We start from the raw sequence: 15,750 nt of genomic DNA, 5'->3' as shown, positions 1-15,750 counted from the left end.
TAGAAATGCTATGTAGTTCCTATCCATATAACTCAGATCTGCTAGCTGATACAATGAAAGACCAAAAAGTTTTATGACAGGACAGCTTCCATCATAAAAAGATCTTAAGTTCTATACCTAGATTCTACTGTGTGAGTTAAGAGAAAAAATATTTTGGAAATATCAAGACATGAACCCTAAGCAAAGACAATAAAAATCATAAATCTCAACCAATTAACTGATGGGAACATTTTATCCTTAAAGAAAAAAAAAAAAAGAATTCAAGTGATTTTTAGCCCACGGCTTCAGATCAGGCAAAGTTTCTTACTTGTGCATATAAAAGAAGATGTAACCACTTCGATCTCGATCACTCTGCACAGAAGCCTCTTGGATTTTAGATACCTCTAGGTCATTATAAGTAAACCAAGCCTGCTTCTTAATGTCGTACACATCACTAATGTAATGACCTGAAATAAATAAAATCTTAAAATTAAGGTTATTTATTTTTTTTAAACGTATTGAAGGGGCTTCCCTCGTGGTGCAGTAGTTAAGAATCCTCCTGCCAGTGCAGGGGACACGGGTTCGAGCCCTGGTCCGGGAAGATGCCACATGCTGCAGAGCAACTAAGCCCGTGCACCACAACTACTGAGCCTGTGCTCTACCCGCAAGCCATAACTACTGAGCCCGTGTGCCACAACTACTGAAGCCCGCGCACCTAGAGCCCACACTCCACAACAAGAGAAGCCACTGCAATGAGAAGCCCGCGCACCGCACCGAAGAGTAGCCCCCGCTCGCTGCATTAGAGAAAGCCCGTGCACAGCAACGGAGACCCAACACAACCAAAACTAAATAAATAAAATAATAAATTAAAAAATATATATATTGAATTTTTCGCAGGGACAGGAAGCTTCAGAAAGAGAAACAGCCAACCCCATTTCACCTTACTATACCAGGACAACTTTCTTGATAAATATATTTTGTTTAGGGACATTTGGGTCACAGGTGAATAGAGAAATCAAAACAGTTGTACCTATTAACACAATTCACACTTAGTGTGATCAAAGAAAAGATTTCAAAGTTTTTCTTGATGCGTTTAACTTACACCTCACAAAGCTAGGCTCAGAGCAACCCAATAAGGAGTAAATGCTGGCTAGTCCATTTATAAAATGCTGAAATCTTAATGTCCATTTACCTGAAGAAGAAGTGCTACCAATGTGACTGACAACACTGATGAGCCGATAGGAATGAGGAAGATTTCCTGTCTGGAAAATAGAAGTGGGTATGACTTTCAACTCTTCATCTGAATACAAGCAAAACACTAATTTTAAATTTATTATCAAAGCTGACATGGCAAAGTTTCAATGTGTGGGGGTTTAGACTCAATTAAAAAACCCAGTGGTCGGTATTGTTCATATCCTTTAACCCAAGAATTCTACTCCCCAAGAATTTATCTTAATAATGCAAAAGAAGGAAACAGTATATATGTATATAATTATTCACTGTAGCATTATCCATAATAATGAAAATTTGGAACTAACAATACGCTCAGTAATAGTTAAATGGTTACTGGTATATCAACTCAGTACAGTATCATTCAGTTATTGAAAGAAAAAATATGTGGGTCAGCAACATATTAACTTGTTTTTCAAACTTACATGAAAACACATAACTATAGCTCTATAAAATAGATATGTTAATGGCTAAGTACTGAAAAACAGAATGGAAAAAATGAAAAGAGTTGCTGTGTTGCTGTAGGGATTATGGATGAACTTTTACATTTTAAATATTTTTTGAAATGCTATTAAAATATTATTAGCAGAAGAGTAAAACAAAACTGAAAAGTGATATTCATGGACTTCAGGCAGCACTATAAGATATAATTTTGGGAAGAAATATAGCTATAGGTAAGCCAGACCATTAAAATGTACAAAAACTCTGATGCTGTAATTTATTTCTGGGAATTTCCTTAAAGAAGAAAATCCTAATATAGAAAACACTACAATCATATACAGTTCCTCTATATTTATTATAATGGAAAAAAAACAACTTAAATGCTCAATGTTAACTAAAAATTAAATAAAATAAATAGCATGTTCATTGATGGAATACAGTATAGCCATTAAAAATAAAATGCTTATAGTCTTTAACAAGTAGGATAAAAACTGTACTTATTCTATGACTTTAAAAGCATACTTGGGGTACTTTGGGGTAGGGATGATAAAAGAATATATCAAATGCTAACAGTAGTTGTGTTAGAATAGTGGGATCCTGGGTAATTAAAATTACAAAAAAATTGGAAAATGGGAAAAAAGCAATTATTTAGGGTAAAAATAGATTTCAAGTGCTCTAGTTAATGTCATCAACAGTTTTTATTGAGTAACAATCAACTATTTTTAGTATTTAACCTTAAAGATAAAATAGTTTTGGTAGAACTGAAGGTGGTTTAATATACATATGACTTTGAGACCTATTACTAAGTTATTACCTAACACGCACATAAGGTGATCAGAATGTGTGGGGTTTTTTGTTTTTTTCATTTTGTTTTGAATCTTCTGTGTAAGAAATGAGGAGCAAAGGCCAAGAGAAAGTGAAGATCATTTGATGGCTGCCAAAGGGGCAGAAGGGGACCTGCAATGGACACTGATAGTGGGGCTTTTGAAGATAAGGAACAACAGGAGTAGTACTGACAACTTGACCTACAAAGGGAATATAATATAACATCACCCACCTCAGCATTTCTTTTCAGTTCCTCAGCTTCAGCTTCTGTATACTCCATATCTAAAACATCCTCATTTCCAGAGTCCTCATCAGAGCCCACTGAATCCAGAAAAGAGTTGTTAAACTCTGAAGAACACAAAGACAAAGTCTTGTAAAAGTTCTTGGAATAGACACAAAGAGATACGATTGGGAAGGTACAAAACAGCTTGAAGTACACATTTTATCATTCTAAGAAACATAAAACATATTATTAGGGCTCCAATTCACCCAGCTTACTCTAGGGAATAAAAATTCAGGCACCAGTTATCTGTAAAAGAAATGTTCCCTTTTGTTTTAAATATATTTATATGAAAGGGGATAATACTCTTTTAAGAAAGGAATAAAAGTGACAAAAAAATTACAGATAATCCAATTTCACTGAATTCTCTATTATATAAACTATATGTTAGATTTGACACACTTGGTGTATATTATAGGTGCCACCAGCAAACATAAATTATCTGACAGAAGAGAGACCATAAGAAGATCAACATCCTTTCATTTTTTCAACATTAAATCATACTCTGAAATTTAACAAAAATAATGGAAATCCAACCTTAAACTCCTAAGTTTTACCTAGAATACTAAACAAACAAATTCAAGGTCCAATTTTTCTTCTTAATAATGTGTTTCACTGGAAGAATCCATCTTTACTAATGGCTTCAAATAAAGAATCCCAGGAGCATCTGTGCATAAATGACTCTTTGTTTTATAGAGGTGTTTAAAAGACATGAACACTTAAGAATGGGAAGAACAGGAAGAGACTACAGTATCAAAATTCTGGACTCTGGAATATAGAGGGGTGACTGACTTAGCAGACCTAAGAAAGTCAAACCTAAGCCAGTAATGGAAAAGTTGAGAACCAATCCAATTTATATTACAGAGTCCTCAAAAGACATACAACTTGGAAATAGCAGGTACCTCTAAAACTGGAGGCTAAGAAGAGGATAAAAATAAGGATTAGGTGGGGCTTCCCTGGTGGCGCGGTGGTTAAGAATCCACCTGCCAATGCAGGTGATATGGGTTCAATCCCTGGTCTGGGAAGATCCCACATGCTGCGGAGCAACTAAGCCTGTGCGCCATAACTACTGAGCCTGCGCTCTAGAGTCCGCGAGCCACAGCTACTGAGTCCACATGCTTAGAGTCCGTGCTCCGCAAACAAGAGAAGCCACTACTATGAGAAGCCCGCGCACTGCAACGAAGAGTAGCCCCTGCTCTCTGCGGCTAGAGAAAGCCCTCGCAGAGCAATGAAGACCCAACACAGCCAAAAATAAAAATAAATAAATTAATTAATTAAAAAAATAAGAATTAGGTGAAAGCTGTTTGAGTTACAGACTCCTAGATCCACTTCCCCTTACTTCATGCTCCTGGGCAATGACAGAAGTCAGCAGCTTTGCTCTCTGGAGAGTTGGTAAAACAGTCTCTGGATTGGAGGATTCCAGGCACAGGGGAGTACCATACTGAAAACAGGGGAGTAGGTGACAGTGTGCATATTGAAAGATGAATATAACTCCCATCCCCACCCCCAGCCCTATGCCTATACTTGGCTTCTAGAACTCTGGCAGCCACATCTTTTACCTGTAGTCAAGGGCAAGAGACTAGAAAACTTTCTTTAGGAATCTTACCAGCCCAAGGGAAGGCCTAAAATATTAACATCATCCCCCAAACAGTAAATCCCTGTAAAACTCAAAGTTGACAAGTCCTAGCTATTCATATACTCAGAGCTTCCAATCATCTTTTTAGTCCCCTACTCTTCTTTTTTCTTAACATCTTTATTGGAGTATAATTGCTTTACAATGGTGTGTTAGTTTCTGCTAGTCCCCTACTCTTAATCATGAGCCGACAGCCAAGGATTACTAGATAACTGAAAAAAGACTCTAACAAGGAATATAAAGACCATAATAAACACACAGGACAGAGCAATCTGGAGAAAAGAGAATCTATTCAGGGAGATGGAAATGTCAAATAAACAAAAAAATGAACCATATTTAATATCCTCAGAGAGTTGAGATGGTATTACTTCTCTGAAAACCCCCACCCCAAAATGTTATAAAAAAGTAACAATCACAAAAACCACTTCTTGAAAATTAGAAATATGATAGAAATAAAATACTAAAAAAAAGTTTGGAGTTGGTGATAATGTCAGAGAAACTTCCCAGGCAGTACAGCAAAATAACAAAAAAATGGAAAACAGAAGAGATGAGAAAATTAAGAGGATCAGACTAGGACGTCTGAATAATAGGAGTTTCAAAAAGTGAAAAGAGAGGAAGTAGAATGAAGGAAATCAGTGAAAATTTCTTAGAAATGAAGGACAAAAGTTTCTAGATTAAAATAATCCTCTAAGTGCCCAGCAGAAATGGATGAAACAGACACACATCAAGGCACATCACTGTGAAACTTAATCACAATGGAAACAAAGAGAAGATCCTATAAGCTTTCAGAAAAAAAAGATGTCACATCAGAATAAAGAACAGCTTTAGACTTCTCATAGAGCAACCCAGCAAACAAGACTTTTGTCATTGCCCAGCAGCATGAAGGTGGGGGGAAACAATGCTTTTACAATGATTGTAAACCCGGAATTCTATATTCAGACCAACTATCAGTCAAATACTGGGGCAGAATGAAACTTTCAAGTCCTCCAAAAAATCTAAGTCACATCCCCTCTTCTTCAAGAAAACTACTGGGGATGTTCTCCATCAAAGCATAAGTACACAAAGGATGAGAAAAGAGTCATACAGGAAATGGGAGATTCAAACAAAAGAGCGAATCAGAGGGAATCCCCTGGAGAATGGTTAGGGAGCTCTCAGGATATCTGCGCATGGATGTAGAGGGCAACCAGTCCAGACTGGAACAATATGACTTGAGACAGCCATTCATCACCACCATTGTACCATCTTTTAAATGTGAGGACAGATGCCTAGGTGAGCCTAGCTTGAATTCTTCTTTGTAACTGTCTCAACCATCTGCCAGTGAAACTCTTGCTCTCTCCACCATGCCCTGGTGTCTAGATCAGCCTAGAACACTCATTTTATACCAGCAAAGTGTTTTGCTTTAATCTATTTCTCACAGCCAGAGAAAGACCAGAGTGATCTTAGAAAATACAGTTAGCTCACTTCCCGTGACTACCTGCTCTGGTAGACTTCCAGCACATGGTCCATAAATTAGTTCTGCCAAATGCCCTGACTATGGTGAACCTTATGCTTTTGAATACTCATTCACGACTTTGCTCACTGGCTTCCCCAGAGTGAGCTCTTGTAAATTCACGGGGAAACTGAAGTCACATTATCTTCTCCTAGCAGTCTTAACAGTGGCAGTATTGCTCTGTCATACAGGTGGATTACAGATAGACTGTCCTTGCTATTTCACTTTTCAAAATTAAAAAAATATATTGTTTAGGGCAGCTGTTCAGTTGATGCCATGTGTCCTGAGCTAGTCTTAGAGGTGCTGCCAGGAGTTACTGGACCCTGTGAAGACCACTCCTGGATCTTGGGTTAAAAATCTGTATTCTAATCTGAACTGTGGGAAGAAGGGATGGTTGGTGATATTCCTACTTGAAGGACATCATGTTTTCCAGACTAGCACATGTGCAGACTGTTGCTGTCCTTCACCGTGGAATTCATTCTTCAGTGGCTTCTGCTATTGGGTTGGCCAAAAAGTTTGCAAGATGGTACGGAAAAACTCGAATGAACTTTTTGACCAACCCAATACATCTGCTGCAACTAAAAACACAGTCCAAGGCCCTCCATCCTCTTATTACATTTTTGAATGGGAATCTAAATATGGTGCCCACAACTACCACCCTTTACCTGTAGCCCTGGAGAGAGGAAAAGGTATTTACATATGGGATTTAGAAGGCAGAAAATATTTTGACTTTCTGAGTGCTTACAGTGCTATCAACCAAGGGCACTGTCATCCAAAGACTGAATGCTTCGAAAAGTCAGGTGGATAAAGTGACCTTAACGTCTAGAGCTTTCTACAACAACATGCCTGGTGAATACAAAGAGTATGTTACTAGGGCTTCCCTGGTGGCACAGTGGTTGAGAATCCATCTGCCAATGCAGGGGGACATGGGTTTGAGCCCTGTTCCAGAAAGATCCCACATGCCATGGAGCAACTAAGCTCATGTGCCACAACTACTGAGCCTGCGCTCTAGAGCCCGCGAGCCACAACTACTGAAGCCTACATGCCACAACTCTGAGGCCCGTACACCTAGAGCCTGTGCTCCACAACGAGAAGCCACCGCAATGAGAAGCCCACACTCCGCAACAGAGTAGCCTCCGCTCTTTGCAACTAAAGAAAGCCCGAGTCCAGCAACAAAGACCCAACGCAGACAAAAAAAAAAGAGTATGTTACTAAACTTTTGAACTACTACAAAGTTCTTCCTATGATTACAGGAGTGGAGGCTGGAGAGAGTGCTTGCAAACTTACTCGGAGATGGGGATATACTACTGAGAAGGGTATCCCAAAGATTGTTTTTTGCAGCCGGAAACTTTTGGGGTAGAACATTGTCAGCAATCTCCAGTTCCACACAGCCAACCAGTTACAATGGTTTTGGACCATTTATGTCAGGTTTTGAAATCACTCCATATAATGATCTGCCTGTTCTTGAGCGTGCACTTCAGGATCCAAATGTTGTGGCGTTCATGGGGGAACCAACTCAGGGTGAAGCAGGCGTTGTTGTTCTGGATCCAGGCTACCTTGTGGGTGTGCAAGAGCTCTAAACCCAGCACCAGGCTCTGTTTATTGCTGATGAAATACAGACAGGATTGGCCAGAACTGGTAGATGGCTGGCTATTGATCACGAAAATGTCAGACCTGATACAGTTCTTCTAGGAAAGGCACTTTCTGGTGGTTTATACCCTGTATCCACAGTGTTGTATAATGATGAAATAATGTTGACCATTAAACCAGGGGAACATGGTTCTATGTACGGTGGCAATCCACTAGGCTGCCGAGTGTCCATCACAGCCCTTGAGGTTTTGGAAGAAGAAAACCTTGCTGAAAAATGCAGACAAATGGGTATCATCTTGAGAAATGAACGCATGAAGCTACCTTCTGATATTGTAACTGCTGTAAGAGGAAAAGGATTATTAAATGCTATTGTTATTAGAGAAACCAAAGACTGTGATGCTTGGAAGGTATGTCTGTGACTTTGAGATAATGGACTTCTGGACAAGCCAACCCATGGTGATATCATCAGGTTTGCGCCTCCGCTTGTGATCAAGGAGGAGGAGATTCTGGAGGCCATGGACATCATTAACAAGAACATCTTGCCTTTCTGAGGGTGGTGACAGTTTTCAGTGGCGCCTGTTAGCCAGCTGGAGACAGGCAGTCAGTTGACATCCTGTAAAAAGCTCTGCGTTTCTGTGCTAAATGCAGGTATATTCCACTCCCTTGTGGCAAGGGCTTTTAAAAAATATATGTTTTCAGTTCATACATAATAGAATGACACTTATAAATGTGCAGTGTGCTGTGTAACATGACTAAAAGAATGTCCTGGCATCTTATATTCAATTAAGTGGTTTTGTGTGTGTGTGTGCTTTCTAAGGTGAGATGCCTCTCTCTATATAGAAAGCCTTTTAATCAAGCCCCTCAGCATAATTTATATATGTTTTAATAATTTCCTTGCTGGTATAAATGTTTGTATTTGAAAAAGTTATATGAGGGTATTACACAGAAGACTTGCTTAACCTTATAAAGTTGAATCATAATCACCGAATTTTAGGAAGGATTAATGGTTAAGATTACATAAAATCTACTAGATTTAAGTAAACTCCATATTGGCCAGCACCAGGATGTACTCTATGAATGTCATTATTTTGAATTAAGAATTAATGTTTAACATTTCCAGATTATGTTTTAAGTGTTTGATATAATTTGTAAAAAGTGTTTATTTTCAGTGTTTCTTTAACTTTAAAATAAAGCTCATATTTAAAATGTCAAAGAAGTATTGTTTAGGAATATGAATATGCATGGTAACATTATTATTATTTTTTAAATGTAAGCTAATGATGAATACAAATTTTAGAACGGTGGTTTCCTTTGGGAGGGAGGGAAGGGAAGGCGTATACAGGTAACTTCTAAGGTTCTATATCTTTACCTGGGAGGTGTTCAAATTTGTTACTGTTATTAAAAATAACAAAAACATTTTATATGCTCTTCTGTGATACATTTCAGCATATTAAAAAAATGTAATTAATCTCCATACCTTGAAGACTTAACTCCGTAGCTCTTTTGAGGTCATCATCTTCTTTCTGTTCCCAAGCCTCCTAAACGGATAAGAACAAAACTAAGGTATTTAAAGAAGTATTGATTAAACTTATTTAATGAGGATAAAATCCACTGCTCTGAAAGTATTTGCTAATGTTTTCTATAATCTTATGGATGTTTGGAACATGACCTCTTGAGGGATGTGGAGAAGTTCTTTACTTTTTCCAACACTGTCTTCCTAAAACAAAATCCTGGGGGTTAAAAAGGCTTAAATGCTATCTTTTCTAGTTAGTGATGCTTGGCTTGCCAACCAAAAGCCATTCAATGTGACATTATGATGTAATTCCCTTTTCTTCTAACATGTATGAGATACCTGGAACATAGCAGATACTTAGTGAATAGCTCTCTTTTCTTCCCCTGATTTACAGGATTTGCCATGTTCCTTGGTATAAATACTCCTACCATGGCCAATTTTAAGCTACCAATGTGACTATGAATGCAGATTTGGGAAGTATGTATAGTGGGCTCTCCTAAGCTGACAGGGAGCTGGCTCTAGTACAGACCCTATGCCTATGACATCAAGATAAACAATATTGGGCTTCCCTGGTGGTGCAGTGGTTGGGAGTCCGCCTGCCAATGCAGGGGACACGGATTCGTGCCCCAGTCTGGGAAGATCCCGCAAGCCCCGGAGCGGCTGGGCCCGTGAGCCATGGCCGTTGAGCCTGCGCGTCCAGAGCCTGTGCTCCGCAACGGGAGAGGCCACAACAGTGAGAGGCCCGCGTACCGCAAAAAAAAAAAAAAAAAGATAAACAATATTTCCGCAACATATTATTCACAGATTTCTATTTTTATTCTTGTTAAAGAAACCATAAACACGTAAAAGAAGCTTGGTAAATACTAAATGAATGCTGCTGACTGTTGCTTTTCTAATACATACGAGGTTTTCTTAGAAAAAAATTGTACCTCTGAAAATGTCTCAACTAGATGACTCATTATAAAAGGAATAGGAAAATGTTTATTACAAAAAAAAAATTTCCCTCTCATTTTCAGAGAAAAGATAACTTACAAAGGATGTATGAGTAAAAAAAAAAATTGTTTTATACTTTTCTCAATTCTAGACTTGTTGTTAAAGTTACTTAAATGTATAAGAAGCTTAGAATGAGCTATTCTGCATTATAGTCCTGGGAGCAATAATACTGTGTTCAAGAAAGTTACAGAGGTGATCTCTAAGAGGAAATATGATTACTTAAATTTATCCAAGTATATAAAGCCTATGCTGAAAGCATATATATATTAAAGCATATAAAGTCTATGCTGAAACAAGGTAAAGGACTCTCTTTTAGTAATTAATAGAATGATGCAGGTATACCAAACTAAAGAAACTTCATCTCATGATCCTATCCTCATATCTGAGAAAAATAAGATAGTTTTAAATGGGTCAGCTGACAAGAAAAATATATGTCTTTTGTCTAAGAAAAGGAGGGTTGCTGAATTTTTTCTTTTTCTGCACTATAAAGAACTATTGTTAAGAAACCAAACCATGGCCTTTTACACTAAGTTTTCTATAACAAATGATTACTATATGTTATTTGTAAGATAGTTTGACATATACACATCTTGATGACAAGGCAACCAGGGAGGTACTTCTTATAAATATCAATAAAAGGATACAGAGCAGGTGGCTCTGAAATAGTTTTAAAGCAGGAGTTCTCAACCTTGGCTGCACATTAGAATCACTGGGGGAAGTTTTTTTTTTTTTTTTTCCTTTAAAAAAAAACCCTTATTAACAGAAAAAGAAATCTAGATGCCAGACCACACTCCAGATCAATTACATCAGAATTTCTGAGGGGCAGAACAACCCAGGCATCAGTATTTTTTTAGAGCTCCCTAGATAATATTAATGTGCAGTTTAAATTAAGGCCCAATATTCTAGTGACATTAGATCTCTTAATCTGATATTTGCAAACACTAAGATTGTGCATTCATTCTAGGGAGTCTTGGCAAATTTTTATTACTAACATGTATTGTATAGGATTAGATAACCATCAAAATATCACCTTTTAGTCAGATACCTCAGCTGACTGCAACAGTGCAAATCAACCAGCTTTGGCAAATATAAGCATAAAGAACTAAAAATTGAAGAATAGACAACTACATAAAGAAAAGAGCAGATAAATGTTAGTCTATGACTAAAATCTAAAAATTCAGACAATATTCCTGAGAATTTTATGTTCAAATAATTCATAGGAAAGGATTCATATTGTGAGAAAATGACCAAAACAAACATTTTGCCTTAAAATATTAATGATAAAATCATCATGGTATACCGGCTGTTTCAACTGCTTGCAAAATAAAGTTGGACTAGGGATGATCTCTAACAACTCGTCTTGCTTTAGTGTGCAATAAATTATAGTAACAGGAGGTAACCAACAAGACATTTTTTTGCATTTAGGTTTTTTAAAAAAGAAAAAGGACCAATGTTTCTGTTCCAAACCCAAGGCAAAAGCCCCAAACAAGTTTACTTTGTTTTGGTGGCTCAGTGGTTCACCGTATGTAAATCACCTGGAATAATGCCTGACACATAGTGCTTAACAAATGTTTTTTACTATTATTATTGTTCTATTTCTTGGAAAAGATAGGTATGGAGAAAGTAGCAATATAAATATCTCTTACTTGCTCTTGAAGGCTCTGAGCCAATGCCTGCTGAAGCTCTTGTTCCTCCCTTTCACGCTCCATATCATACTGCTGGAGCCAATCAACCTCTCCTTGAGTTCCTTCTGGAGTTTTGTTTTCTTTATTCTCATCACAGTCTTTAGTTATCTCGGTAAAACTGGCAGGATCTGAGGAAGCAGAACATAACATAACTGGGATATCCACTTATAAACTGAACTCTGCACTAGAGTGACATGCACTGTTCAAAGAGTAATGTATCCTAACCTCAGACATACCTGCTTGGGACACACAATCTCACCTTACTACATATCTAGATCAGGGTTTCTCAATCTCAGCACTACTGACATTTTGGGTGGGATAATTTTTTGTTTGGTGTGGGGAGAAGGGCTGCCCTGTACACTGTATAGTGTTTAGCAATATTCCTGACCCCTACCTACTACATGCCAGTAGCAACCCCACACTCCCCAGTTGTGACAACCAAAAGTGACATTGTCAGATGTCTCCTGGGGGACAAAACTGCCCTTGGTTGAGAAACACTGACCTACAGCAATGGTTCTGAAACTTAAGCAATCATCAGAAACACTATGGTTAAGGATGGAGAAGAATAAATAGCCATATTCAAAGGTCATGTCACATGACCAAGTACTAGGAATAAAGTATTGTTTAGGGTAGATGAAGTAAGAATTAGGATAGAATACTTAAGCTAAGTACTGAGATTTTCCCATTTATTACACTGTATGTCATATGAGCGTTTTTACATTAATTATCAAAGGAGCCTTGAACATATTCTAAATCAAAAGAGCTACATAAAATATGTAATAAACATCTCATGTACCATATAAGTATATGACAACATATATATTTAAAACATTCATCCAAGGAGGTAAGAAAAAATATTAACCTTTTATTTCTTTCTGTTCATTCTCAATTTCTAGATTATGGCTAGCTGGAATAATAATAATAATATTATTATTATAAATATTATTATTATTATAAATAATATAGGCATAATTTTGTTCTAGTTATCCGAATTTCATTATTTTTAATATAGGTAAGAGTGGGGAGAAGAGGAAGGAACTTCCTTCCCTCCCTCCCTTCTCAAACACTTTACAAAGCAAAAATTTTCATCTTAGTAAGTTAAGGAAGTTCTCATAAAAAGAATTCAACTGGTTAACAAGAACTACCTTTACAGATTTATTTCACATGGATTGTTTTAAAATTACTAAGTGCTCTTTACCTGCCCCAATACTGCATTGTAACCATTTAGATGGTAGATAATTTTCTATAGCACAGACAACTCTGAAGCTTACAGCATCTTGGTTTTAGACTCTAAGTCAGCAACTAGTCATCATTTTTTAATTGAACTGACTTGCTGACTGAGTATTTATCATTGAAACTAATTCTGAATGTTCATTAAAAGAGGAAAAGAAACTCAGGATATTATTAAGTGCAAAAAGCAGTATGATTCCAATTAAAAAAAAATTATACTCCTCCATTCTTGGAGAATGTAATTTTCCATAGCCTCCAAGGGGCAGCTCTGCGGCGTATAAGATCCCACCTGTCCCTCTGGCCTTAGCTTACTGGACCAGGAATGAATATCTGAAAGAATCAACCAATCAGACCACTTCTGGAAATTTGGAACCATGATATTCAAAGTTAGTTGATGTTGAGCGTTTCAAGTGGAAGAAAGATTGGGGAGTTGAGGCTGGTATTTTAGGGCATAAGATGAGGATTATTACTTTTATTATCAAAACATACTCATAAAAAGAAGGTGACAGAGGCACAATTTTTCTTAACCAATAATTTTCAGCACTCAATGTACCAATGTACCTCACACAATCCTAGTATTACACTAGCAATTAATCCATGTGATAGAAAACAGATGTAAGAAAGTTTACTTTAAGATGCTAAAAATCAATATACATCTGTCTTCAGGACAAGATTATCAGATGGATACAAAAAAACATTTCAGATCTAGGAACAAATATGACCATGAAATAAAAAACACAGAGGGGAACCATGTGTTAAAACTCAAACATTCTTATACTAAATATATCATCTGCCGCTTCTCCCACCCCAAATTAAAGGTGCTCCTTTCCTACATTCTATATTTCAGTCACTGGGATCACTATCCACCCAGTTTAGTTGTTTTTTTTTTTTTTTTTTTTGAAGATAGAAACCTGGGAGTCATTTTGACTTCTCATTTATCCCTTCATATTACATAAATCGTTATTTCCTAATTATCTTTCGAATCCATCAACTGTTTTTCTTTCTTTCTTTTTTTAAAAATATTTATTTATTTATTTGGCTGCGCTGGGTCTTAGTTGTGGCACGTGGGATCTTTTTTTTAGTGTGGCTTGCGGGCTCCTTTTAATTTATTTTTTGGTTGCGGCATGCAGGATCTAGTTTCCTGACCAGGTATTGAACCTGGGGCCCCTGCACTGGGAATGCAGAGTTTTAACCACTGGACCACCAGGGAAGTCCCAACTGTTTTTCTTTTCAATGCCAAAACCTTGGCTTAGGGCACCATTAACTTTTGGTCTGGACTACTGCAATAACTGCCTAACAGGTCTCACAAGATACTTAGGTTCTTCTCTAATTTATGTGCTACACTGCAGCCAGAAATGATCTTTTTCAAATATAAATCTTTATCAAATACTTTTTCGCTTAAAATTATTCAGTAACTTCCTAATGCTTTTGAAATAAAAGTCCAAACTCCTAAACATGGCTTTAGGCCATGTAAAAACTGGAGACTGCATAACTCTCTAGTCTCAACTTTTTGCTTTTCCCCCTCAACACTATGTTCCAGCCATGCAGATCATTCTGAACTTCTGTAGGTCCACTAACTTACCATGGCCTTTCTCATGTCTGGGCCTTTGCATACACTCTTCCCCTCCCTTTGACTAACAGTAAAACCTTACTTAACCAGTATTCCTTCCCTTCCTCAGCTGATTCATGAGACAACCAATCTGATGAGCCCCAAATATTTATTGAGACTCTACTATATGCCAGGCACTGCTAAAGAAGCTGGGGATATAGTGATAATTAAGGCAAGATGGCCCTTGCCCTGAAGGCGCTTAAGTGCAAAGCTTCTGAGATGAAAATGAGCTTAGCATGAGGGACACAGAGAGAATGCTAGTATGCTAAAACAGAAGAGTGAAAGAGGGGGAAAGTAGAGATAGACCATGGTGAGAAGCTTGGATTAAGTGTAATGGGAAATCACAAGTTTTAAGCAGAAGGGTGACCGTGATTTAAGCTTCAGAAAGATTATGTTGGCTGCTTTGTTCATGAAGGAAGGTCTGTAGTGGGGCAAGAGTGACGGAAGAGACATTAGGAATCAACTGTAGTGGACCAGATGAGAGATGGAAGGCTAGAGTTACAGCTATGAAGATGTTGATAAATGATTAAATTCAGGATATATTTCGGAGGTACAGCAGACTAGACTTATTGATGGACTGAATGTAAGGTGTGAAGTAAAAAAATCAAGGGAGACATATTTTTTGGCCTGAGTCAAAAAATGGTGGATGGTAGTACCATTTGCTGATATGGGGCAGGGTTATGGGGGGGCGGGGGGCAGTTAAAAATTAGACAGCCAAATGGACATTTCAAGTAGGAATTTACATGTGTAAGTTTAAAGCTCAGGGGAGAGATCTGGGCTAGGGATATGAATTTGATATTTCATCAGTATGTGAGGTTATGGTAATGTCTGAGATCACTCAGGGAGAGAACTTTAGGAAAAAAGACAGCTAAGGACAGTATCCTGGGAATACTCCAACAGTTAGAGGTCTGATGAGGGAAGCAAAAAACAAAACCATAAACCCTGGAATGAACAGTTGGTTTAGTAGGAATAAAAAACCATGGCAAGAATAGTTTATAGAAAAAAGTTTACAAAGCTTTAAATGTTAAGGAGGGAGTGATGGATTGTATGAAAATTGCTAATGCAAACTTTATAAAGACCATTTCAGTGGAGTGGTGGGGATGAAAGCCCACTTGGAGAGGGTTGACAAGAGAATGGGAGATGGTAAGAAAGTAGAGGGAATGAGTAAAACAACTCTTTCAAAGGATTTTTCCGGGAAGGGAGCAAAGAAAGGGAGCAGTGGCTAGAGGGAAACACAAGGTCATGAGAGTTTT

General features: G+C 37.5%; 1 protein-coding gene and 1 pseudogene across 1 annotated transcript in view; one reads left to right on the top strand and one right to left on the bottom strand.

The window, feature by feature from the left end:
- USP37 (ubiquitin specific peptidase 37) overlaps positions 1–15,750 on the bottom strand; it is a 90,356-nt gene that overhangs the window by 4,774 nt on the left and 69,832 nt on the right. Inside the window, exons 20-24 of the mRNA XM_060152119.1 lie at positions 11,620–11,786; positions 8,945–9,005; positions 2,708–2,823; positions 1,172–1,241; positions 308–446 (exon numbers count right to left, since the gene is read on the bottom strand). Of these exons, the coding sequence (XP_060008102.1) occupies positions 308–446; positions 1,172–1,241; positions 2,708–2,823; positions 8,945–9,005; positions 11,620–11,786 (553 nt within the window). The remainder of the gene's footprint in view (positions 1–307; positions 447–1,171; positions 1,242–2,707; positions 2,824–8,944; positions 9,006–11,619; positions 11,787–15,750) is intronic.
- On the top strand, positions 6,300–8,018 carry LOC132522101 (ornithine aminotransferase, mitochondrial-like; annotated as a pseudogene).

The sequence above is a fragment of the Lagenorhynchus albirostris genome, chromosome 6 (genome assembly GCF_949774975.1).
Source record: "Lagenorhynchus albirostris chromosome 6, mLagAlb1.1, whole genome shotgun sequence".
In the NCBI taxonomy this organism is placed as follows: Eukaryota; Metazoa; Chordata; class Mammalia; order Artiodactyla; family Delphinidae; genus Lagenorhynchus; species Lagenorhynchus albirostris.
This window is presented reverse-complemented; position numbering and strand designations above follow the sequence as displayed.